The sequence below is a fragment of the Falco rusticolus genome, chromosome 5 (assembly GCF_015220075.1).
Source record: "Falco rusticolus isolate bFalRus1 chromosome 5, bFalRus1.pri, whole genome shotgun sequence".
Lineage (NCBI taxonomy): Eukaryota > Metazoa > Chordata > Aves > Falconiformes > Falconidae > Falco > Falco rusticolus.
In genome coordinates, this window is record NC_051191.1 from 54957811 (window position 1) to 54985628 (window position 27818).

At 40.7% G+C, this 27818-nt stretch overlaps 1 protein-coding gene across 1 annotated transcript in view; it reads right to left on the minus strand.

Moving 5' to 3' along the window:
• Positions 1-16641, minus strand: part of GUCY2C (guanylate cyclase 2C) — a 48225-nt gene extending 31584 nt beyond the window's left edge. Inside the window, exons 1-9 of the mRNA XM_037390390.1 lie at positions 16249-16641; positions 15038-15150; positions 13680-13747; positions 10440-10655; positions 7893-8014; positions 6903-6999; positions 3869-3983; positions 2536-2671; positions 67-152 (exon numbers count right to left, since the gene is read on the minus strand). Of these exons, the coding sequence (XP_037246287.1) occupies positions 67-152; positions 2536-2671; positions 3869-3983; positions 6903-6999; positions 7893-8014; positions 10440-10655; positions 13680-13747; positions 15038-15150; positions 16249-16459 (1164 nt within the window). The 5' untranslated portion in view covers positions 16460-16641. The remainder of the gene's footprint in view (positions 1-66; positions 153-2535; positions 2672-3868; positions 3984-6902; positions 7000-7892; positions 8015-10439; positions 10656-13679; positions 13748-15037; positions 15151-16248) is intronic.
• Between the last annotated feature and the right edge of the window lie 11177 nt (positions 16642-27818).

The window sequence follows — 27818 nt, forward strand, 5'->3', positions numbered from 1 at the left end:
AGTACAGGGCATTTTGTTTCTCCTTTCATATATAAGGTCAAACAGTTGCTTCCTGGACATACATACATGATTTGCAGTCTGTGGCGTGTACAGCACGGTCAAATTGGTATCGATGTCTCCAAATTCATCTAGAGTCACAGGACCCAGTATACCTGTGGACATAAGGAATTAGTCAGAGGGCTTGCATTCTCAGAAAGACAAACATGTGGCAGGAAGGATGGGAAAAATAAAAGGATTTCTGCTGCTCAGGATACTTTTCTTCATGTACATGCTAAAATACTTATCAGCTGAATGTGGTGCTACTTCTGCCTTAATAGCATGCTACATTTTCTCCACAAAATCCAATAAAAAGGTGTTGAACTGACTGCACCAAAGAGGAAAGTCTCCCTCTAGCTATAGAAAAATGTATTTGTCAGGTTTCTTCAGCATACCAAGAATGTCAGAGTAACCTCCCTTGTAGGGACCATTTTAGAAGTGAGAAGGGAAATTGCCTGTTTCCACCCACAGTTTGAATCTATCACCAAGAAAGGAAATACAGGGATACTTTCACTCCTCTTACTTTTGAGAGCTGCCTGCTTGGCTCTAATAATATTATTTTAACCATTTTTTTCCCTCTAACCTCCTGACTCTGTATGTCAGCAAATGTGCAGATTGAGAAATTGCCTATGTAGCACATTCCAAGGATTTTAAGGTGGAACTTCCTAAATCCCTCAGCATGGTTTGACTTTGCTCTCATGAAGTCAGTTATTTCAACAAAAGCACAAGCTTAGCCAATACCCATCACTCCTGAAAGTCTGACCTTTATTTTTGACTCTTCTTTTTCAGAGAATCCTTTTTGATCAGCTTCAGATTGCTCTTCTGCTGCTGTTGCTGATGACTTATTTTACTTTACCTGAAGTTCAGCATCATCATTATTTTAGTTTGGGAATTACCTTCTCCCTTTTCACTGATGAAAATCAGATCTCTCATGTGAGGTACAGATCTCTCATGTGAGGCGACAGCTGGGACTTTGCTCCCAGAGAGGTAATGTCACTTTGTGTAAGTCTTGCCTCTGTCTTTTCCTAATGATCAAATTCTGTGATTTTAAGCCCATGGCCTACAAAAGCCCACTGGTGCTAGAGGTTTTTCATGGTCCACCTTCTTAATAGCAAATCAATTACTATATGAACTCCCTACTTTACCAGCCTCCAGCACAAGAAAGAATGAAGGTCGTTCAACACCTTTCACTTTTCGGATTTTTATTTTTTTTTAAACTAAACCTATAACTAATACGGAGCATTACAGTGCAAGGTTTATTTCAGGTAAGTTAAAAAGTTTGTGCAACTTACCTTTTAAATTTAGAGGGAAAAGGAAGAGGTGAGTTTACTGATATTCAAAAAAGGATGCTGTCTCCAGGAGGAATCAGTAAACTATATTTTGCTAGTTTGGGACACTATGGTTAAAGCAAAGATAAGCCCAATACCTGTTAGAACATACTAGGGAAATCTGGGAAACTTCTACATATGTGTTTGCCAAAAGGAGGTGGGACATAAACACAAAGCTTTGAGTCATCATTTTGGTACAGATCTCTCATCTGAGGCGACAGCTGGGACTTTGCTCCCAGAGAGGTAATGTCACTTTGTGTAAGTCTTGCCTCTGTCATCAGGAAAAGATCTAATTCTGTGATTTTAAGCCCATGGCCTACAAAAGCCCACTGGTGCTAGAGAACCTGTGAGAGGAAAAAGAAAGTTGACTAAGAAGAACCAACCCATTGCTAGCTGACTTACACTCACACTGCCAGCACCCAGACCTACGATGTCTTTGTAAACTGCAAAAAGGCCAAAACTACTTCGTTGAAGCTTAGTTAGTCAGACTTCAGAGTCGTTTTGAACATCAATAGTATTTCATACATATTGGCCTCAAGTCAAGACTAGGCCTTTGGGGGAAAGCTTTAGAAATGCCACTCTTGCAAATTAACAACCTGAGTGCTAGGTTGCCCCTGGAAGAAGCGCGGACTCTGGAACCCCCCTGTATGCTTCACTCTTCCAGCTCTTTTCTCGTTCTCCAAATAGTCTCCCTATAAAGAATGCAGCTCTTTGCCAAAAGAATGACACCACCTTCAGGTCCTCATCCCTGCCCTCCATCTCTGCTGGCTGGGAAGTTCTCTCTCTTCTCCTTCCCCCACCTCTCCCTAGGCAGCAATATTCTTTTAATGTGCTTTGTACTTAAAAGCAGCAGGCAAGACACAACAGCCCAGAAAAGGAGTCTGGTCCCTCAAACAGTCTGTAGATAATTGCAGTATTTCAAATTATTGTTATTTTGACTCTGTCTCGTCTGTGTTGCATGCACTGAGGTCATTATGCACAAATGCTATATGGTGCTTCTGCTAATACTGAAGATAACATCCTTGGTGAAAATGACAGAAAAAGAGCAGGAACAAAACTCATTGAAGGGTTTGGACTTGTTTAATGTAGAATTGACATATCCTAAGAGTGCTTAAAACCAAACTTCTTTCATCAATTTAGTGAATCCTGCACAGGACTGTACATTTTTTACCTTCAAAAGTGGTATTTCGGAATTCATTGATGAAACTGGCAGGTGACACTAGGCTCTGGGAGAAGATTAATTTCTTCAGAATATGTCCAAACAGCAAGACTGCATTAAAATAGCCAACAACAAAGTCATCTTCCACCTAGAACAGGGGAAAAAAAAAATAGCAATTTGAGAGTTCATTTTTCTGCCTTGAAGCTACATCATCTTTGGTGGTCTCCATTTGGCAAAAACTCCAGCATGGAAGACCAGAATCTGCTGAGCACTGACTGAGTAGATGGGCAATGCCACATCAGTATTCTCGCTTGGAAAAACCAAGGGAAGCAAAATATATTTTTGCTGTATGAAGACAGGGAGGTGGTGAAAACTTATGAGGCCAATGTAAAGCTCTGGCATGCTGATCCCAGCACAACAGATTCAAGAAATCCTACATTGTAGGTTCTGGGCTGGTCTGCTCAGTAAGACCCAAAGCCCTTAGCTTTGGATGAGACTTTCTGTGCAGATAATCTGAGGTGGTGCCAGCAAGTCTGGGCTTCCAGATGGCCACAGCTCAGGGGCAAGGAGCTGTGCCAGAACTTCCATCAGCCTGCCATAGAGCTGGCACCCAAAAAGCATTGAGCCCAGGCTGGGGGATCTGGTAGCACTGTAAATCCAGCTTCAGGCTGCCTGCTGGAGAGCTGAAGCTCAAAGCCACAAATCCTGGGAGGAACTCTACATGTAGAGTCTGACTCCCGGGCAGACAGCAGGAGTATCAGTTTCACTAAGCAGATACAGGGTTTGCATACTTTCTGCTTTTCAGGAAATTAAAAAAATACATATTTCATACAGGAAAAAGAGAGTTCCTTTTTAAAGTTTAACTGGAAAGCCCCTGGACAGAAACAGCAATGGTTGCCACTGCTTATATGTATCTGCACAAAAAAAAAAATAAAAATCAGTCAACAATTACTAGTTCTGACCTTTCCATGCTCACATCTCAATTATACCTATAGACCTTCCTTCAGTGATGTTTTACAGCTATATATAAGATTGTCAGTCACTCAGAAGTGGAATCAGAAGGCCGTGTACCTGTAAGACTCCTTCATGCCCCATGAACACGACACTTGCAGACCAGATTAAAAGCTTGACTTGAACTTCACAAAGCAGGAATATGCCTGCATGTTTGCCTTACGATATTACATATTTACATCATCACAGCAGGACAAAATGTCATCCTGTGATAATGTAAGACAATATCAGCATAGAAGCATGATGGGGGATGATTATAGCTGCATTTTTAGTTTCATTTCCTAGTGCATGAGCATTAATGACTGAATGCAATAATGAGATACAGTGTGGTTACCAGGATGGTGTCCTCAGTCTTTGTGGTATTTAAGCTGTAATTAGCTGGTGGCAGAGTCAGGACAAGTACATTCTGCATGTAATGGGCTGAGTTGTTGTTCCTGAAGTACGTGTTACTGCAAAGTGAAACACAAGACCCCACAAACAATCAGCAACAAGGGCAGTAGTAACCATGACAGAATCACTCTCCTCTCCCCAGTGGCGCAGTTATTTAACATGTTAAAACAGTAGCTCTACAAATAAAATTTCATCATGGACAAAACTCTTTATGTTGTTCACACCCTAATGCCAACTTCTGTGTTTAACTACATTAAAAGGTAGTATCAAAGAGATTTGGCAATCTGAAACTCAGAGGCTGCAGTGAATTATTGTTATTATTTTAACTGTTTGGTTTCTGTCCTGTTTATTTCCTCTTCGTTCAAGCGGGAGTTTATATTTATTAAAACTGAGTCTCTTCTTGGAATCCACAGTACTGCAATGTGTAATTTCTTCACATTATTGTGCATGTTTCTGACCTCTTCTGCACTCCTTTGCATGTTCCTCTAATTTTGATATTTCCTACTAGAATTGATCACAGCATGGTTTGCACTAAAGCAGTTAACAGGAGGGCATGAAATGGAGAGGTGCAGAGCACAGCTTATTGCTTTATTTGTTTAATTCAGTGAGGTAGGAAAATCAGAGGAAATTATGTGAACTGGAAAACTATGCTAAAACAAGCAGAAAATGTTGTAGCTTTCAGGTATCTTTGGTTTCATCACCTTGACAGGCCATCTGGAAGTGCTTCACAGACTGGCCACCACTGGATTCACATGTGACAGAAGAATTTCATAATAAATATTAATGTCAGGTGGCAGCTTCTGTCACTGCTATAGCTAGATTGATTAGAAAAAAAATATGCTATAAGCCTTCTCTCATTATTCATCATCCTTTTATTTTTTCAGTCAGTACTGTATTAAGGAATTTTTGGAGACCACAGGCTCCACTCCATGGCCAACAGACGGGATCCTGACACCAGAGCCCTGTCCCTGCCTTTCCCTGAACCTTCTCACTTTTACATTGTACTTCTCACCCTAAAGAATTTCAGAGTGCTTTTTATTCAGGCTTGAACTTAATTAGCTGGGTGAGAAGGAAACTTCACTGGACTCCACCAGACAGGATAATCCTACAGCATCCCATATCCCCTGAGGGAGGCTTAAACACTGTGTGTCCTGGCTGCCAGAGGGCTCAGAACTGAAGCAAATTTAAATTTATCCCTTGGTTTGAGAGACTTGACTCTTGGAGAAGCATGGGACCTGCCTACTGTCTTCTCCTACAGCTTGAGTTTGGATCTAACATGTGTCTGTATTTTCTCTCTGTTTTATAGAGAACATGATTTGAGATATTCAGCAAAATAAGGGGTATGTAGCAAATTTAAGGAGGGCAGCACACAAAATGGGCTGAGACCCATCAGAAGGATGCATATCACAGCAGAGAAGCTCATAATCACCGTCACCTATTGTGAGGCAACAATTATACATGCAACACCAGTAAGCAAAAGCAGTCATGTACCTAGTCCCCATTGTGCATTTGCAAAGAAATAGGAATTGTGGCCAGTCACTTCAGGAAAAGCAAGCAGGGTTTCCTAGTGCATGGATAAAGTAATGGAAAGTCTAAAGTTCTTAGAAGCACTTCTAAGAAATATATATGGTGAGCTTCAAAGCATACAGGACAGAGAAGATTGTTAGAACTTGAATCACAGGCTCCAGTTTGGACTCAAAGATTAAATGACTGAAGTCATTAACCCAGAGTGCCTCAGCTGTGCTCTGCCAAGGTCAGCTTTGGATGCGAGGGCTGGAAAGTCTCACAAACCCTGGAAGTTCCTGGATTATTTTGCTACATCAACAGTGAAATAAGTAAGATTGAATTTGCCTTGTGATCATCCATATTGTCAAGCTGCCAGCACAGTCCAGGGCACAATTTCAGTCTAGGCCAACTAATTTTCTCCTAGACTGTAACTTGCATACCCAAGAAACAGTTTGGGCATCTACACTTAGCCATACAGATGTGAGTTGTGCTGTGCCACTTAGGCTTAGGGCCAGAGATCAGTTCTCAGTCCTTGTATACAGACAAAGCTTCTGAGGCTGCCATTGCTAAGGCCAGCTTGTATCGGTCCTTATCTATAAAGATTTTGTAATTAGTAATATAAAGATGAAAGAGAACATCAGAAAATTTAGGTTGTATACGAAGAAACAACTCTGAAAAGTTAGATTTACGTAGTTATAAAGGTGTCAAAGAGATGGTTATAAAAAGGAAGAGTTATAAAGTAGAAAAGACAGTTGTACACTCAAATAATTTAAAAATATAATAAATAGAGCCCAGAAAAATATACTGTAAGCCACATTTACATAATTGTCTGGTTGGGCAGAGTGTATGAAAAATGTACAATATCACATATGAACAGCTCATGACCATTCTGACTCTGTGGTTCTTTCATGGCTTCCTGCACTGAGAAGTCCACAGGATAATGTTAACCCTACCTGCTCCATCACTGCCTTAGAAAAATATTATGTGAACTAAAGGGGATGTTGCAGAGAACGTACCACAAATTAAACACTAAGCAGCTTAAATAAAAGGCAAGACATGAGGAACAAGAGCAATGGGAAATTGTTGCAGCACAAGCAAACTAGCAGGCTGCAACAAAGCTTTTACTGTTGGTCAGATTCTACTGTCCATGCTGTTTCTCCTTCCTCCAGAGGCCAGACTGCCCTGCTTCTGCTCCACCTAACCACCCCTCCCACAATCCTCAGGGCTATTTAACTACTTAGCAGGAACAAGCTACACCTGCACATTGTCCATGTCAATCAACCCCCTGCCGTCAAGGCAAGGCCACAGCTGCATGTTATCAATGCCAATCAACCCACTGCCTGCATTCCTCTACAGGAAACATTCTGAGAAAGCACATTTCTTCAACAAAACGGTTCCACTCAGACTATTTCCATTATCACTATCCTTCAGCAAAATGCAGAGAAAAGAGGAAAAGCAAAGGTGATACTTACGTGAAGAGGTCTATCAGGATGATTACAATGTCCTGATCCACTTCCGCTGTCCCTAGGTCTTTGCTGACATCAACTGGAGAACCGCACATGATGATCACTACAGATTGGGGAAAAATGGAGATGGACTGGTGAAAGGTACAGACAAGAAGAGGGCATTTGCCTGCTCCCCTGTGCTCGAATAGCAGGCAGTAAAGCAATGCTGGGCTAAGGTACATTAACTGCACTGTGCTGGGACCCAGGCACAGAGCTACAACCTCTCTGCAGTAAAACCAGGATATCTGAGGGGAAGTGGTAAAAGGTGTCTCAACACCTGCACTATTTTCTGTCCAGGCGCACCAGAGCACTACCGTTACCTCACTCAAATAAGTATTAGCAGTTCTGATGCAATAAGGGCTACTGAATGTGAACATTTGTAAGTTACATGTCATTCAAGTAATAGTTTCCTTGGCTTATTTAGTACTCTTGCACTTGCTTGGCCTGCTGATGCCAGGTGCTTAGTTTTAGGAGAAGATGAGGTATTTACTCCCCCATTTTTCTAATTTAGATGCATCACTTCCAGAAGTACCACCCCCTGATGGCACAAATCAGGCTTATACATACGTACCAGGGCTGCAAACACAGAAATGGTAGAGAGCTAAGCAGTCTTGTAATATCTAAGGCCTTTCTTAGGAGGAGTTGTGATTTTTGGATTTCTGAATCTTTCACAAAATGGAACTTGCGCTTAGGTGGGATAATTCATCCCAAAAACTCTCTGGAACCAGGATGTTCCCCTATATTTTATGTGGATGGTGAGAGGAATATAGGAACTTTGTGCCATTTTATGTTTGCATCCATTCAAAATGGTATATCTACATTTCTCCACCATTTCTGTGGAAAGACTATGCCTAAAACGTAACTAAGGGGTAGGTCTGATTTCCTGGGAAAAGCAACTTACCTGCAGGGGACAGTGCACCCTCAGCCCGCCCCCCCCCCCCCGCCCCATCCCCTTACCATTGCTTTTCCGGTTTGGATCTTTCACAGTTTTTCTGAGATCCACTGGAGTCCTTAAAATCTCCTTCAACTTCAGGTTTTTGGAAAAGTGTGTGATTCCAGCATCTAGCGCGTTCATGTACCTGACACAAGGTAGCACAGATATTGTCAGAAAATTGCTAACTCCTCACATTCTCCTAAATAAGCCAAAATGCAAGATAGGCTGTTTACAGCACACAAGCACACAAGAGTGTTTGTAAGGCAGTATGGAACATTTTTTTTTTCTGCAGCAATAGAAGACAGAAAATCAATACAGGGCATGAAACACTTAGAAGTGTTCGGAAAGTCACCCAGAGGTATTTCAGCCTGGTTGTATAAAGAATGAGTTTGGAGAATACACTGATGTAATAAGACATTAACAATTAAGAAAAGAAATCAGGAATATGGGGAAATTACACTAAGTGAGACTAACTGGGAGGCAGTCAGGAAGCTCTGCTGTTTTAAGACATCAGTGGTAATCTTAAAAAACACATGTGAAGGTTTAAAGGAGTAAATGGGAGCTGCAGAAAGAACTGAGATAAAAAACCTCACCTGTACCCTGACTGTGAGAGAAGCAAAGGAAGGAAAGTAGCAACCAAAAAAAAACCCTATACTGAGCAAGTTAAAACTTGAAGGGGAAAAATGAGACGGGGAAAAAAAAAAAGGAAGAGCCGAGTGGGTAAAAGCTAGCTAACAGATTAAGCAAAACTGGCTAACTCCTAAATCCTATTCTTGCCTCAACATGTTGTGTTGAGGAGAGACATTCTGTCTGAAATAAAGTTAACGCAGAGGGAAAACCAAAATAAGTCTCTTTGTTTTCAAACTACTTAACTTTTTATCTAGCAACACTGAGGTCATAGTCCTATAAACTACTAAATATCTTTTGCTTCCCGTTTTTTTTCAGGAACAGAATCATTAACCATTTATTCACAGGAACATATGCCTAGGTGAGACATAACCTGATTTTGTTATCACTGTTTTGTATTCACTTACTTTTATACATATAAAGGGAAAACAATGAGCTCATGCAGCATAACTTGTGCTTTAACAAAAATGAATTTTTTACATTAGACAGTTCAAAAACCTTCAAGCTCACAATTCCTATTAAAGCCAAATGAGATGCATTTTTACAACTATATTAGAATGAGAAATGGGCAGAGATACAAAATTAATTTTAAATGTTGTTGTTAATTCAACAGTAAAGAAAAGGAGCTTAAACAATTCTGAAGTCATAAAGAAGATCCTGAACAGAAGTATTAATAAAGACAAGGTAAGAAACACTTGGGAAATAACTTACAGGCACTGACTTCCCTGAAAGGTTTGAAACCTGCAGGATTAAAGGGATATAGCTGAAGTGTGTGTAGTGCATTGGCAATTATAGCTGCAAACATGGAGAAATGGAGATGGTAGTATAAGTGAATTGCACTGATGTTTCAAAGCATCAGCAAGAGGTAATCATAGCAATTACACCATGTGATCAAGTCACTATCTATACTAAAAAAGATGGAGGAAACAATAAAAATCCCTAAATATTTACATAACAGTGAATTGGAGATCAGGTTTTAGGTCACTTAATTAAGAAAAAAAAGTTATATCCTGTACACAAAATATTTTGTAAGTACATGCTTATATCACTCTGAAGCCAACACGGCTATAAATTTTGCTTAACATTCTGAAAGTTCCTCAAGTTATGAACTAGAAAGATAAATAATAGTTATTTACATGAATTCTTGACTGCCTTTGAGCTACATTTATAAAATCAGTAGGAGAAACAAGATGACTTTTTAAAATTAATTGCCATTTTATGCCCCAAAATTGGAAGAAGAAAATCAAAGGACCATAGAAACACTCACATGAGCTGAAAATTAAGTAAGTCAATAATATAAGAGTAATGATAAATATCAGTATATTAAAGGGTCTATTTGACTAAAAAAAGCCCTTGATTTTAGGCAAGGAGAAACCCAGCGTTCCTGATTATCAATCACAGGCTGATGTCAGATCATGAAGTGAAAACTGTCTCCAATGCTCCAAACTGGTGAAAGCATAGCTGAAACTCTGCAATCATTGGGGGTCATTATGTTCAAAGATAGAGTTGGAACTTTGTAGATGTTTTGGAATAACAATAGTGCCCACAGATTGGAGCCACTAATGCGGAGAAACAGTAGAAGAACTTGGTAATACCCCTGACATAAAAAAGGCATCTATGGAGAGCTGGATGGAGCAGCTTCTCATGTCACACCCTTTACATCAAGAATGCAGTAAATAGGTATTTCCAGCAGGGACTACAGGTGGACTATGCTGTCCACAGGAAAAAGCCAAGGCTTGAGAATACTTAAAAGTAGACTGAATGAAACAGTCAGATATGAAGTACAGTTAAAGGGTATAATTCTTCTTTTCCTTCTCTCATTCTTTGGTAGTTGTAAGGCAGCTCTCAAAAAGTAGGACTCAAAGGACAGCTTGTAAGAACCATGTCCAAGGATGGAGATGGAGTTTATCAACAGCCAGGTCAGAAGAGGATCCGGATCTTACCAGAGGCATGCCTCCGAGTTTTCATTCCTCTTGTAAATGTAAGCAGATTCCCAGGTATTGGTTTTGAATGGCAGCTGAGATTCCTTCCAAAAATAATAGAAGAAGTCATTCACTTTCCTGGCTGGGGTCAGAAGGCGGGTTAGGTTTACTTTGTAGTCACAGGACAGTCCAAAACTTCCTACAGAGATCAGAGGCAGGCTCAGTATTGTTTCAACTCTGAAGGGAGAGACAAGAGGACAAGTCTAAACGGGTTGCTGTCACACCAAGGCAACTACCACATGATTTCCATCTTCCGCTCCCTCTCCTCTTGTGCCCTGCATTAATTTAACAGTGATCTGAACCTGAAACAGAAAGCTCCTCAAGAACACAAGTAGATTTCAAATCAGTATTGGCACTGAAAAGCCCTGTTGAACTGGCCCAGGCAGCTTCTCTCACTGCCCCCAATTCTCCTAGCCCTTTTGGGTACCATTGTGCCATTTCAGCCCAAGAGCTGTGACAGGAGTCCAAAGGCTGAAGGACCCATCTACTTCTGCTGCCTGGCTGCCGTTCACATGGGATGGATTTGATCTCTTTATTAGGGCAGTGCTGGAGGGTGACAGCTTTTTGTCATCAAAAAAACTTTACTGCTACAACTCAAAGGAAAAATCTTTTATGTTTCACTATGGCACATTTGTGGAGCAGTACAACAGCAGCACTCAGGGAGAATAACTAAGGCAAGCCTCTGCTGGCAGGGAATTTGCAAAGCAAAGATATTTTTCATCTACAGAGACAGTAAGTTTTTAAGTATAAAAGTATTTTCCTAGGTGCTGCAATCTTATCAGACTAGAATCAAAATATTTTAATTCTTGTATAGTAAGTAGTTTTTTACAACAGAGAATTTTGCCTGCAAAAACATGACTGTTAGAGTTGTTGGTATTATTGTAACAAAACTTTATTTTTCAGGGAAAGCCCACTTACCAAATTACAGGGTTTATACTTGTTGTAACAGAAACAGACACAGATGATGTAATAAGTAATGCCAGGGAGAGTATTTCACTAATGAAACGGACATTTTTCTGACTGACTTAGAATAGAATAGAATATTCCAGTTGGAAGGGACCTACAACAATCATCTAGTCCAACTGCCTGACCAATTCAGGTCTCACCAAAAGCATATTATTAAGGGCATTATCCAAATGCCTCTTTAAAGACTGATAGGCTTGGGGGGCGTTGACCACCTCTCTAGGAAGCCTGTTCCAGCATCTGACCACCCTCTCAGTAAAGGAATGCTTCTTTATGTCCAGACTAAACCTCCCCTAGTGCAGCTTTGAACCGTTCCCACGTATCCTATCACTGGATACCAGGGAGAAGAGTTCAGCACCTCCCCCCTCTCCACATTCCCTCAGGAAGCTGTAGAGAGCAATGAGGGTGCCCCTCAGTCTACTTTTCTCCAAACTAGACAAACCCAAAGTCCTTAGACGCTCCTCACAGGATATTCCTTGCAGCCCTTTCACAAGCTTTGTTGCCCTCCTCCAGACACATTCAAGGACCTTAATATCCTTCTGAAATCATGGAGCCCAGAACTGCACACAGTACTTAAGGTAAGGCTTCACCAATGCTGAATACAGCAGGACAATCACCTCTTTTGGCCCGCTTGTCATACTGTTTGCTGCACCCCAGGATGCAGTTTGCCCTCTGAGCTGCCAGGGCACACCACTGGCTCACAGTGAGCCTGCTGCCAACCAGCACCCCCAGAGCCCTTTCTGCAGGGCAGCTCTCCAGACATTCTTCTCCCAGTTTATACATGTGCCTGGCATTACTCCATCCTAGGTGCAGAACCCAGCATTTGGACTTGCTAAATTTCACCCCATTAATCATTGCCCAATAATTTCCTAAATTAGTGATGATGAAAAAGTTGGAGGTAGACAGCTGGCCTAACCACAAACCACGCTCGTTACTTCTACCATTCTGTAGCAACATCCCAGCAGCCACTGGGCCACAGAGCTCTTGCAGTTAACACTCAGTGTCGCTTACCATCCATTTGACAAGCCAAAGATGAAACCCAGAGAACTACAGCCAGCACAGGCCCTCGGCACACTCCCCATACTTAATGTGCTGTAAAGGAAGGCACTTGGTCTGATTGGCAAAGCTATTGTACCATGGACAAAAGCCAGCTGCCTGTTTGTTAGTGTTCATTGCTTTGCCTGCTGTTCATACTTTTCACTGGTTTAACTGTGTCAGAGTTCAAGGAAAAGACTTTGGCATCATTCTGGGCAGCTCCATATCCAGCAGATAGAAAAGCAAACATAGAGTTAGGAGGCATTATGAATAAAATGGGGTATATTGTATAATATTTTACCATGGTCCTATACATATGTAAGAACTTATTCTTTTGATTCTCCTGTAAATCCATCACACATGTTCACTGGTAACATTGTATTCACTTCCGGTCATGCCACTCAAAATATAGAGAAAAAAGCAGATAAAGCTTGAGTGTCTCAATCTTCCCAGTATCTCTCAGTGAAACCAAAAGGCTACCCAAGTTTAAAAAGGGAAGTGATTCACACAGGTAACCATATGGATTTCTACATCATGACTGATGGGGTTTTTTAAACTGATTTATGCTAGAAGTCTGCAGGTTTGTCTTACACTTTTCATAATATCTGAGAAAGAACATATTAATGTATAATATAATAGGGAATAGAATTATACAGGTTTATGTATCATATGATAGTAGAGACAGTCATTCTTCAGGAATGCTTTGTCAGGCAGAAGAGTTAGGATGAAACTGGCTGCTCTGTATCTAAACACTCTTTACTGAAGATGGCTGGGGTTTTTGGATCTTCTCTTGACACATGTAACTCAAACCCTTCTCAATGACTGAACAACCACCCAGAAGGACACCTGTTGCTGCAGTGCTGTGATGTCTACATACCTCAAGCTAACATCTCTTTCCTGCTGCAGCTGTTGAAGAGTTAAGTCTTTTGAGCCCTTAATCGATCAATTGACTTACTGTCAGAAATTAGAAAAGCTTCCCTGCTAGCAATGGGATTTCTTCAGGGGGCTTTGGAATCGGGTTTTCTTCTCCTTACCAAACATAGTGACTATGTATAAGAGTCTTATTGCCATGACAGTACACCTCAAGGTGTCTGATGTATCATAAACCCCAATGTCTCTGCTGGCTTGTTGAACACAAAACAACTTTGTTCAGCAGTTGATATCTTTAACATCACAGTATTAGGGGGAAAAAGTGGTACTTACGAGACCATTTGGTAGGTGGCATAAGTGCAAGGAGGTCCTATGACAACACAGCCAAGCGCGTTACTATTCTGCAAGGGATCAGAAAAGATCAGTAGTGGGGACAGTGTAGAGGACTGGCAGAGATAGGAGGATGGGACAATGAAGAAAACTTTAGGATTTAAGAGGGAGTCACAGAATTTACCCAGCAAAATCAAGAACAGCGTAGCAAAGGAGCTACAGAAAGGAACAAACCTAGAGTGAAGGAGGGAGGAATTACAGAAAGCTAAGAAATGGCAGAAAACAAAATAGTGCCTGTGAGTATGACCTCTGTTAAGAGACAGACAGCAAGTTAGGATTAAAATGTTGCAATTGTTACAATTGCTCATATGAAATTACATACCCCAGCAGGTAATGCAGAAGACAGAGGAGCTGGAATTACAAGATACTGTGTTTCAGAAAAATGGTTATATACATGAAGCTTGTATGGAAAAAAAAACTTCCATGACCACCAAATCAGGCCTGACCAGTAGCTTTGTGTGTCATGAAGGACTTCTTAACAAAGACATATGAGCATGTGCTCACTGGTAGATCTGAGAATTCACACTGGATTGAGAGAGCTTCACTCAGAGGTGACAGCTATTAGATGTGAGAAAATTCACCAAATACAGCTTCTTGTAAGGCACCGATTCTAACTGAAGCTTTTCCTCATATTAGAGTATGCACATAGTTTCTCCCATGTGACTTTTGCGATTTCTAGTGAGAAGTGAGCACTTCATCTTTGCCCTCTGGGCATAGTTCCATACACGTTTCTTTGCTATCACTGCCAGCCTAATAACCTCTTTGTCCACACATTCCCATACCCACACAGCTCTCTCTTTGTGTATTTGTGTAAACTGATGATGAACCAAATCAGGGTCTGATCCACTTGGAACGGACCTTTTTTTGCTCTGCTTGAGCTGTTTGAGTTTGGTTTTTTGGGGTTGGGGGCGGGGGGGAGGTTGTTTGGGGTTTTTTTAATGGATTGCTTCAGCTATATGGCCACGCAAGGAGCTGTGCAGGTATAAAAAAGAGGACAACTTAGGCATAGGAAAAGGAGCTTGAAGCTGAAGGCTGCTTTAGCCGGCACTGCCACCAAATGTCTAATGACAGCCTCTGGGAAGCATTCATAGAATCTCTCTCCAGTATTTTTCTGCTTGTCCTCACAAAATTTACAGGAACATCTTCTCTTTGAAAACTTCAGTTCCCTGTCAAATTTGTTTGGAATTGAACAACAGGATCAAAAGTTAATAAGGAAAGACAGAGAGACACATGCACACATATGCAGAAAGAAAAAAGTCTTGTCTTCTTAGGAAATCAGCTTAAAAAAGGCTGCTACTCACATAAATTTCCTTGATGAGCTCCACACCTTCACAGGTGCTGGTCCGACAGCCTTGTGAGACATAGAGTGATGAGGTAAAGGTGTGGAAAGTGGCATTGACTGTAACGTTTTCTCCTGCAATGCAAATGTAAAAGTAAACAGCATCATGAGTTAATTAATTAATTAATGTCCAGACTAAACTTCCCTTGGTGCAGTTTTGAACTATTCCCACATATCCTATCACTGGATACCAGGGAGAAGAGTTAAGCACCTCTCTCTCCACTTCCCCTGCTCAGGAAGCTGTAGAGAGCAATTAGGTTGCCCCTCATAATGCTGAGGAACATTTAATTAAACCACTACCACACAGCATCCCTTTTCTGACACAGGTCTGAGCAGTCTTATGCTACGATGTCTCCCACCGAAAAGCTGCTAGAAAGTTCACCTATCATTTTAACTCCCACTACTTAGGATAAGACTGTAAAATTTTCTCCAATGTGGACTGCTGACTTCTTCTGATGAGTGTTAGTACGTTCAGTACAAAGTACTTTTAGTGTTGGCCAATATTAAAGACTTTTTTAAGGCTCTGTGCAAAGGAATTCGGAGACCACTTTCCAATAAAACTGGACAAAATATCTTCAACTAGAGGACAGAAAGGCAATGGGTATCATTTCTTTGGAACCTCTTTTTCCCATTATATCTAGGGAGTAACAGTAGATTGGTGATACTAATAGGAGAGGTAAGATAGCAAAATAAATAAAAGCATCATCTGCAGTGACTCTATATGAAGGAAAAACGTATGGACTGCAGATTCTTCACACTTCAAGTCATAAGGTGACCAACGGATGGGATCAAGAAGAAAATTAGTTTCAGAAAGTAGGAGCTAATCCAGCCATAAAAGGAAGCAAGGGCATATCAGTTATGGTACTAGATCACTGGTCTTTTCTGATCCTGTTCAGTAATTTCCATGTTCCCAGTCCCAACTGAAAAACTCCAGGAAAGCATGAAGAGTCTGCCCAAACACGATGAAAGCAAATATGGCTCTGCCCATCTGTAGAGCACTTCTGTTTTTACAGGGGGTGGTCACTATTTCTGTATGATCTACATAAGGTGAATGGACAGGCAAGGAGCCTGCCTGAGGAGCAGTTTGCTGAAGGTCAGATGAGCAGGAAGCACGGCATGAAGTGTGACAAGAAACCAAAGCAGCAGAGGAATAACCAAAACCCTTTGCCTTACCTGTTGTCTGCAGTTCATTTTGTACCCTTTTCAAGGCTTCCTTCACAGCTAATTTCAAATTATCAGTAGTAGATGGCAAGTCCGAGTAATTCATGAGCATCACATTGATCACATAATTGTTGTTGCTACACTCATTTGAACCAACTTGCTGCAGCAGCCAGGGCAAGAAAAACAAAGGCCAAAGGGCCAGACTCAACATGTGTTTCTTCATTATTGCTCAGTTTAGATCCATTGTGTGTGCTCTCTCTTTTCTTTTTCTCTTCCAACCCTCTTTCTTTCAGATACCTTACATTGGTTTTGTTCCTGGGCAGGATAGAAGAGATATCCACACCATAGATTCAAAGACAGGCTATACAATTCTTCTCTCAGGCTCTTCCCTGCTGCCTTCACCTCTGCCCGTCCCTCCTGTGTACTAGGTGGCACTTCTGTTTGTGAAAAACTAACAACAGCAAAATTCAGTAGAGAGGCTAAAGGTTGCTGTGAATGTTTGCTCATGGAAAGGCTCAAGCTATAAACCTGAAGCATTACCCGAAACCTTGCCTGATAAGGGCACTAAGTCTTCATAACAGAGATGAGCTGAGAGAAGGAAGGTGACGGGACAAATGGACTGTAAAGACAACTCTTTAAAATGGAAATAAAATACAAGGTCTGTTAAAGCCTAGAGGACGACAGATGGTTTCTTCATGTTTGCATTGCCCTACATCTCTGGTTACATTGCCACACCATCTCTCCTGACTGGGCTCATTAATCAAAGATATATTTTCTTCTGTGAAGGTACCAATTTCATTCCTTCAGCTTTTACCATTGAAACACTTTTTGTGTTTTTTCAGTCCTCCAGACCAAAGCTTTTGTTTCTACTTACAGAGTAGACTCAGCACAAAGCTTGTCCGCTCATACTCGCCCAAGCATTGCACACCAAAGCACCCCACATCTGCCCTAGACGCATTGTTCCCAGGCAGCACAGTCTCATTGTTCATTCCCACCTTGTCAGATGGCTCCTCAAATGGAGGCCAAACATATTAATACTTTATGTGATGCAACCTCTTGCATCAGGTAAGGATTACCAAAGCTGAAGGTTACATCTCAGACCTGTGGGACCAAAGCTAAATTTTAAATGGCATTGCTAAAAAGCACACACTAGAGGATACAGCAGTATTGTTCCTGGGTAGGGCTTCTGGCTTTTCTGAGTATCTTTCCTGAGAATGGTCTCAGGGAAGGTAGGTAGAATGAAGGGAAGACAAAAAAACCCACAAACCTTATGGAAAAGTCTGGGAACAAAGGAGAATTGCAGGATAAAAGGAATCAACAGGCAAAATGAAGTAAGTACTGAGTGTGGTTGGTCTGAATTTGGGGTGTTTGTGCACATCTACAGGAGCTTCTGTTTTTCTACTGAAACCTGGACTGAGGCTGTCAGATAATAAATCAATTTACTTTTATTACCTTCCTGAAATAGTTTTAAGACAAACAAGGAAAACAATCGGCAACAGGGTAACTGCTTTTGGTATAAGACAGAACTGCAACTCCGTGGTTTCTTTCAAAGCCTTTATTCAAAAGGTGTTGAATCCGCTTCAAATAGATTTGCAGACTTTTTACATGATCCTATTTTAATACCAAATTATTATTGTTTGAATCTCTCTTATACCAAACAACAGAGGATACCATGAGCCAGAATTTAAGAGCAGATCTTGAACACCTCAGCATATCTAATCTAGCATTTTTAATTAGTAATACAGTAATTCTATATTAGCTGTCTGTCCTGTAAGCATCTGGACTAGTATGGCTGGCTAGAGCCGCAGACTTAGAAGGGAATACAGCTTTTCATCCTAAGATCATCTGCTCATCACTGCCTTGTTTGATAGGTATTTATAAACTTCTTGAAATTTATTCCATATAAGTCAATAACAGATTTGACCCAAACTTCAGCAGAGCAAGATTTGCATTTTTACACTGTTCTTAGCCTATCTGAGACAAACAGTTAGCTAGCGTGGACAGTGCAAGTAGAACTGAGTATTTTACATTGCCGATCACACAGGGAGTATGTAACGGCACCGAGGTCTCCTTGGTTTTATATCTATTCATGTATTTGGTTGGTTTTCATGGCAGTGTAAAAATGTCCTTTAAAAACAAAAGGTAAAATCAACTGCAGCCTTAGCACAGCATTTCTTTTTACTCTTTCCTTTGCCCCCTGCCTTCACAGTGCCACAGGGGGTCCCCAGCCAGAACATGCTATAAATGAGTTGTTGACCTCTCAACTTTATAACTGCCTGCTGTGTGTAGCCTCTCAGTGTCAGGTCCCATGATAGGAGCACGCCTGGAGCACTGAGTGACATGGAGCAGGAGGGAATGTGGCAGGAGGCTGCAGCCAGGCTGAAGCAAGCACTCCCTGGAACCTGCTGAACACCACACTTTCCCTTGTACCTCAGGGCTTTGCACATCAGACTCAATTGCCTGGCAGACTGATCAGTAACATCTGCTTCATGGCATAAGAGAGACAAAAAAAGCTGTGGCATCAGCTGAGATAAACCTGAGAATTACTGATACTATAGATGGTCATGAGGGTGGAGAGAAGAAAAAGTAAACAAGTCATATGTGTGAAGCACAAAATCTGACACGTCTGCCACAAGCAAAAGGAAAATTCTGTATATTTGTGTTTGTTGCTGCCTGTGCCTGAGAGATCTTTTCCCTGGGGCATAGAAGAGGTGAGACACCAGTGCCAGTCCATTCATAGTGCCCTGGCTGCAGAATGAAGCTAAACTCCCAAGGACCCCAGCCAAATTCATCTAATTATTTCATAATGTCCAGTCTAGCAGTCTATAAAACCAATGACACAAAACCAGTGACACAAACCAACCAGATACCCTAAAAAATCTTCCATATCCCTTCAAGGCACTGCCCCCGCTATCTCAGTAACTTTTCTCCAACCATGAACCAGCTCTCATACTTCAAGGATTAGTCAGGGAGGGATACAGTTCAGAAACCTAGAAGTCAAATTATGTCAGAGGAAAGGAAAAAAAGCTTTTTGACTCCTACAGGCAACTGCACCTTTAGTTAGAAATACTGTTTTATGACAGAACTACAAGTAATGGGAGCATCCTGAAGGCAATGCAAATGACTCTGCCCTCCCCTGAAAGAATGTGAAGACTGGGAGAAGCAGAGTGAAAGACTCAAACACCAGGAATATCCTGCCTAAAGTAAGCTCTCCTGACACCCTCAAGATAAGCCACAAAGTAGATCCCCAAAACATCTTTGAATCACAACTTCCCAAACTACTTATTCTTTCTTAAAAGAGTCAAGGTTTAATCGCCTTCTAAGGAATAAGGTGCTAAGAAACTGCAACTGACATCCCCAGTGCATTTTTTCTAGCTGTGGCTTCCAGGCATCAGCTACTGTTATCATGGTAAAAAAGATCCCAGAATTAAGTAACTTCACTATATGCAACCATGTATCCAAAAAGTCAGTTCTTAGATGTACATCAGTTTGAGTACCTCATCTTTGTAAACCTAGCACTATTAACCATTGATGGAGATCTTGCCTTGAATCATTGAATACAAACCCTGTCATTCATCGCTTGCTCTGCCTTCAGAAGCACAGGGATGATTAAGATTCAGATGGGCAGGCCCTGCATTTATTTGTCTGAAGAGTCCCTCACCACCATTAATAATACCTGTTGTGCTAGTTTTGGCTGGGATACAGTTAATTTTCTTCATAGTAGCTAGTATGGACTGTTTTGGATTTGGGCTGGAAACAGTGTTGACAATACAGGGATATTTTAGTTCTTGCTGAGCAGCACTTACACAGAGCCAAGGCCTTTTCTGCCCCTCACCCCACCCCACCAAAAAGCAGGCTGGGGCTGCACAAGAATTTTGGAGGGAACACAGCCAGGACAGCTGGCTTCAACTGACTAAAGGGATGTTCCATGCCATATGATGTCATGCTCAGCATATAAAGCTGGAGAAGCAAGAAGGAAGATGGGGACATTCAAAGTGATGGCATTTGTCTTCCCCAGTAACCACTACACATGATGGACACCTGCTTTTCTGGAGATGGCTGAACCTGCCTGCCCATGGGGACTGGTGAGTTAATTCCTTGATTTGTTTTGCTTGTGTGCGCAGCTTTTGCTTTACTTACTAAACTGACTTTATTTCAACCCACAAGTTTTCGCACTTCTACCCTTCTGATTGTCTCGTCCATCCCAGCAGGGGGGAGTGAGCAAGCAGCTGTGTAGGGCTTAGTTGCTGTCTGGGGTTAAACCACAACAGTATTTTTTGGTGCCCAACGCGGGGCTTGAAGGTTTCAAGATAATGACAGATTTGATTGGAATGTGCTAGATTGAATTTATAGCCGTTATTGGTGTTTAGCTATTAATTGGCAGGCTCCTGTGCTTGCTATGGGGCTTGCTTGCCTTACTGTACATTAGTCTAGGGCTTGTTAGTCACTGCTTTTTGCTTTTGCTGCTTGCTGTACTGCTTATCATCTTACTCTGCTGTACCTGGGAACATTTTGATAACAGCAATGGTGATGCGCCAGGGCTGGCAGATGGCCAGGGCATCGCTGCTGTTCCTGTGCTGCTGTACTGGACAAGCTGGAACTCCAGTGTGAACTCGAGTGGACAGGGCTGTGACCTGTGGATGAGTCCACATGGGAGCAGGACACCCCAAAGTGTCTGTGGCCATGGATAAGCCCATGCCAGAGGAGGTATATCTCAGTGGCTGTGGTTATGTCAGTGCCACAGCAGGTATAGCTCCGAAGGTATTGTGGCCCAAGGATAAGTCCACACTGGAGAAGGTACATCTCGAAGCATCTGTGGCTGTGCAAAGTCTATGCCGCAGCAGGTATACTCCTGAACAGACTGTGGTGCATAAATAGGGCTCCATCTGGAGCAGCTACAACCCTAAGGGACTGCAGTCTGTGGACAACTCCAAGCTGGAGCAGGGGCAAGGTGAAGAGTTCATTGCAATATTAAACCCAATCGTCTGGTCCAAAGGGACCGGGGTGGAGATTGTAATGGAAATAGCTTTAAACTGTTGTAACCCATGATTCAAGTTGCATGTTGTAGGAATTACTCTAGCAGGAACCACCTGAACCAATAGAGGACAAGCTTTACAAGAAGCAGGGCAAGTGCAGCAGAGACTGAGCTGCATGGTGCTTAGTTGCCAGCTGGAGTTAAACCATGACACCTGTGCATATATTGCATAGCTACAAAAAACGTAATAGGTCTCTGTGGGTGTTCTTATAATCTGTGTTAGATTAGAAATATAAATTCAGATTAACTCACTGAGAACTGTATCACAGGTTTTAGTGAAAGTGGGTTTAGTGTGTGATTCTACAGCACCATTTGTTTGTTCTGCCCTCTGTTTTATTGTATACGTGAAAGTATCAGCTGCCCCCAGTCAATCAAACTACTACTGTGGAAGCTGGCACCAGTAAGTCCTAGTAGGTCCGAAGACAATGTAGACATATTGTCATCTCATCTTCAATTTCTCTGGTACCAATGACAACCAGTGTAGCATTTTTCAAGCAACTATTTTGTAAAGAAACATGCATTGTAATACCGTTGTGTTATTTTGCAGAACAAAATATTTTGACAGTGTCCTTTAAAATAGACACTTTTTTCTACATATTAGCACAATTATTTCTTTTCTCAGTGCCATTTAATTACTATTATTATTATCAAATTCTAAGTTTCAAAATTGTATATTATTTTTTATTTTCTCCAGAGCTGGAAACTTTGACAGTACACAAGCGTTACATTAAAATAAAAAAGATGCTGCAAGTCTCCAGCATCGCAGAATTGGGAAATGTGAAGGACATTAAAAAAAGAATCCGAAAAGATATGTAAATAAAAAGAACAGCAGATGCATTTATGTATTTAATTCTCACTTACTTAAAAAATAAATTCCCTTGGTTTCAGTGGCCATGCTTATGTTGTTGAATAAAAGAGGTTGTAAATATTGTTTCTGTAAAATACGGAATTTTTAATGTGAAATTTGCATGAAACATTATATGCTGTAGTAGTTGATCATATTTAGCCAACAGAGTAAATGTAGAAAAACTTCAAACAACGTTGTTTTCAAGTTCTACTCACTATTACTAAGCCTGATTCCAAATTATTTTGATTTGCAGGGCTTTAACAGCTTTTACCCTGTCTTTAAAAAGATTTAGAGAATCACATTGAAGAAAAATAAAATAAAAATGTTTCCACTTCCTTTTTTACCCAGTTTTGTTAGAGGTTGGAATCACAAATGTGATTACAAACAAAAAAAGAAAACATTACAGTATTGTAATGTCTGTGCTTAGTTAACATAGTAACTTACAGGTTTAGACTGCATAATATAAAGATGCCTTCTTTAACTTTCAATATTACAGAGAAGACCAAGGACATGAAATACTTTTTTTCTGTCTTAAATTATTTTTACAATATCTCTACTACCGAGATTTAGAAGACAGTAATGTAAATGGTGACAAACATAGCTGTATATTATACATATATAGCAGCTGTATACATATATATGGTATACATGTATAGCAGCTGCATAGCAGCTGTATTGACTTTTCAAAACTGACCTTTTTTTCCTCATTTACTACACAAGAACATAAAGAAAGACTTTACAAACATTGTTCTTTGGGGCTGAAACACTCTACTGATAAACAACAAGCCTGTAAAACAGCATGCAAATATGTGCGTTGTGTTGCATGATCCTGATAGTACAGCATGATCCTGATCCAGTACAGATCCTGATAAAAGTAGAAGTCCTTGCTATATTGCCATTCCCATGGGTTATCGAGAGTTTAGGTCTGTTCTTGGATTTCATAATTGCTGCCACATTAGTGGATTTATACTGCAAAACACTGACTGTTCTTATCAGAAGTTACCAACCTAGTAAGAGGAAATCTACAGACAATGATAAGAAAAGTTGTAATTGGAATTGCATCATACTCCCAGCAGCTTGGGTGGTGGCCTCATCTTTCTATTGATCTGTGTTGCCACATACCAGAAGATGAAGCTAAATATGTGATGTATCATAAATACCTGACTCAATTAAGGAAGTCTTCTTCCTTTTAACCCTTTCCCAACACATATCCGTGTTGAAATGAGTATTATTCATCCACCTGACTTGGATATTACCAAATTAAATAGTATTTTTTCCTCTTTTTTTCCTTCCTTTTGTACTCCTTCTCTAAAGGATCTTGTTTCCAGAGTGACAGGACATGTTTTTCTTTTCAGCATAACAGTTAGCCTCTGTTCTAGACTCAGCAGGATACAGCTCTGTCAAGTGACAAATATAAGCTGTCTGTAATGTGCAGACATCTGTTCTGTTTTTCCTTATGAAGGTAAATGGCTTGAGTGTATAATAATTTGTGTCTTCAACACATACTTCCGTTTCCTTAAATTCTTTTTAGTAAATATTATACACACCTATACTATGGATTGGATGGAGTTATGACATGTTCCAGCTAGTGCATACTTGATTCTGTAAATCCATATGTCAGTGGAATACTGTGCAGATATATCAGCACATGTTCCGGACCAGTATAACTGCATTTTCTGGGGTGTAGCACTTGCAATGATGTGGCTTTCTGGCTTGGGTAAGTTGTGTGGATCCAGCAAACCTTGCATTGCCTTTTCAGTTCTGACACTGACTTGAACTAGATCAGCAGATTGTCTTGCCTCACCTCCTTTGGTTCTACATACATAAACTTCCAAAAACTTACCTAAATGTGGTGCTGAAATCCAGTAAAAAGACAGCTTTTAAGTTACTTTTATTAACTTGGCTGAATCTTGATGACAGGTTGGATGCTGGAAGTATAAGGAAAATTCTAAAGATGCAGTTCCTGTAAACCCATACAATCACAGACATAAACACCAGTGAAAACTAAAGAAAGAGGTTTCCCTGCCAAAATAAAGATCAAATTACGAGTTTTCATTTCACTGTTTGGAGGTCTTTCATTGACATTACTGTTGTTTGCTTTCTTGAGCTAGGCACAGAGACCTGACAAGAGCATTAAATGCACACATGATCTGTCACCTCTGTAGGCTGGTCTTTGCTGTCACCTTGCATGTTTCACCTTTCCTCGTCATGGGTGGTCTATCCAGGGCAGATTAAGGTTCAGAAGTTACTGACTCTATAAAAAAGAAGCAAATATTCTTCAAGTTCCTTGCTTTTAAAGGAATAATTTCCCATTGACTCATCTCAGGGAATTCCTTTGTAGCTTTAGCAGGGGAGCATTTCATTGCTCTCACTTCATTTATCTTGAGATGTCAGGTGCATTTTCAAAGATACAAGAGGCAGAACAGGGTGAAGCACGATTACTAAAAACACATGATCTTACCCGGACATTACAGAAATTGAAGCATGTGATTGTTGCAAAGGTCATTTCCTAACCTCTTGCTTTGGTTATCTGATGATTTTTTTCTCACTTCTTGCTTTTCCTTTCTCCCCCTTTTTTCTTTTCTTCCCCTCCTTCCTCTCCTTTTCTTAGACTTTCCATTCTCTGATTTTTTATTTAAACACTGATTACCCTCTTTGATGCTTATCTTGGTATTTAGTCACAGGTGCATGACTTTCCTTTTGCTGCTATCAGTGTAAATCAACTCCCTCTCTCCCAGCAATTCTGTGCGGGAATAAACATGATCATTAATCATTTTACAGCTCATAGCCTCCAAAGTAATGCCACTGGCTAATATAATCGTGATGGTAATGTCCTGGTTTCAGCTGGGGTGGAATTAACTTTCTTCTTAGTAGCTCACAGAGTGCTGGGTTTTGGCTCTGATGTGAGAACAATGTTGGTAACACACTGATGGTTTTAGTTGTTGCTGGGTAATGTTTATGCTAAGCCAAGGACTTTTTGGTTTATTGGGCCCTGCCAGTGAGAGGGCTGGAGGGGCACAAGAGACTGGGAAGGGACACAGCCAGGACAGCTGGCCTGAACCAGCCAAAGAGGTGTTCCATACCATGGAGCGTCATGCTTGGTATAGAAACTTGGAGGGTTAGCTGGGGCCTGGGGATCATTGCTTGGGGGCTGGCTGGGCATCGGTCTGGGGGTGGTGAGCAGTTGTACTGTGCATCACTTGTTTTCCTTTCTCCCTGTTCCTTTGGGTTTTATCCTTTCCCCCACCTTTCTATTATAACTGTTATTATTATTGTTGTTGTTATTGTTATTGCTTTTACCTTTTTATTCTGCTTAAATTAATATTTTAATTATTTAATCTTAAAATTAGTTTTAAAGTTAAAATTAATTTAATCTTAAAATTAAATAATTAAAATCATTAAATCTCAATGCTCGAGTTTTACATTCCTTTCTGATTCCCATCCCCACCACTCTGGGTGGCGGGGAGTGAGCAAGCAGCTGTGTGGTGCTTGGTTGCCAGCTGGGGTTAAACCATGACAGGTAAGAACTGCAGCAATTTTCCAGCATTATTAATAGAATAGCTGAACTTCTTGACTTGTCTTTAATTTATGCAGTGTCACCTTGGTATTTCATATGAGGAAAAGATTATAACATCTCTTCTGGCTTTGGTCTGCATCTAAATAACAGTTTCTACACCAGACATGATAAAAATATTTTGGTCAATTTGATGCTGATGAGAATACAGAAATAAATTACGTGTCCTGCTACACAACTGATGTTAGTGAACATTAGCTATGAATGGAGACTCCTACTGCTCTGAATGGGGTTTAGACCACTCCTGTACACAGAGTCTGCACCAATTGCCATAATGCCAAATTCTAGCATTTTGCCCCTGACTTATATTGCTCACACAGTATATACAGGTAGCACCTCTACAAGTCAGGAGAACTTAATTTTTACACTATGTTCAATCTGCCCACGTGTTAGGTTAAGCAATTTATAATTAGCAACCCTTCTAATGGCAAAGTCTATGGTTTTGATCAATTACAATCACAACCAAACTCATCACCTTGTCCTTTAATATTGTGGTAGGCCTCACCTAAGAGGGAATGATCTGATTGGCAGAGTCACATCTTTGCCTGTTGGGAATGTGCCATAACTCTTTGAGTTATGCTGAAGCAAATAAGAAGGATCCCTGCTATTAAATGTAACCTATAGTTCTGTTTTACATATAATGGGTCCACAGTTTCGTATTTGGAATAAATTTTTACTTTCTCATCTTGCAGATAAGTTGAAGGTCAGTTGAAACTAACCCTTACGGAATACATCATCTTTTTGGAGGCAACGAAAAGACATATAAAGAGGTGTGTGTGTACAGGTAGTGCTTAGGGGACTAGGGGACTTGCCTTCAAAGCATAGTTAAGATTAGAAGATGTCTCCCATCTGAGTTCCTCCTGGCAGCAGGGAAACATGTGCTTCTGAGCACTCCCTGCTCCACATGATTATAAAACTTTTGGTCAAGAAACTGCCCCCCCCCCCCCCCATCCAGATAGATGCTGGAATCCCACTGGTGCCATGCAAAACACTGTCTGCAAATAAAAAGGAATTGTTCTGGCTGCTATCACTTTTTATCTCAGTTGACACTGTTCTTCTTGTGCCCACAGATAATCTACTGGCACTGCACATCTTTTAGCTCTCACACATTCCCCAGCTTTGGACCCACCACATAAGAATTCAGGAAGCCACTGGGAAATGGAAACCAGTGGAGCAGCTGAGAGCTTTGTTCCATTTGAGTCAATATTTTAGCTGTATTTATTATGTTGATTCTTAGAACAGCAGGATCTTATGAAAGAATCTATATTAAAAATGCAAGAAAGCAATGCAGGAAAATTGTATTTTCAGTTGCTTTTTTAAAAAAATAAGAATCTTGCCTAATTGTACTGTCTGCTTACTTGCTTGCTTGCATTTCAGTCAAAAATATAACATATACACCAGTGACAACTTCTGCTCCTTCTATTTCTCCCCCTTTACCCAGATTACTTTGGCATTTGTGTAGTAAAAACTCCTCAAACCAAAATCTTCAATTTTCCTAGCTTACTGTATGGAGCCAGAATACTCTATGGCAGTATTGAAAATTACTGCAAGATATTTACAACAATTATTATTTTCTTTCAGTTTGAAATAAAGTACTTCGGAGGCATTGTTTAAGATCTGAAGGAAAAAAGGCATCTTAAAATATCCCTGTCAATCTAGATGTTTCTCTTGATTTCACAGAGTTATGAGAGAGGAGACGCTGAAGTCTTCTAGCCTGCTTGTGGGAAAATTACCTTGGGGGAGTAGGGTGTGTGGGGGGTGGAATTAGAGAAAATTGGGGCCTAATAGAAGCATAGTATTATAGAAAGCTTTCTAGGGTAAAATACAGCTATTGCTTTCAGGATGGTTGGCATGCATGAAATCTACCTTACCATGGCTCTCAGAGCAACACACCTTGCCATCTCAGCACCGGCTAATAGGAGTAGTGGAGAGTGGAGCAGAGATGGAGACCCTACAGCCAGGTTCTGTTGTACTCACTGCAGGAATGGGAACTTGATGGTACCACACAGCTGATAAGCTGTATAGCAGTTGTCACATGAAGAATATATGAGAAGATGTCCGCTGCTGAGCCAACCATTGCAGTGAAATTACTTTCCTCAGATGAAGTAAATCTCATTGTAATAGTA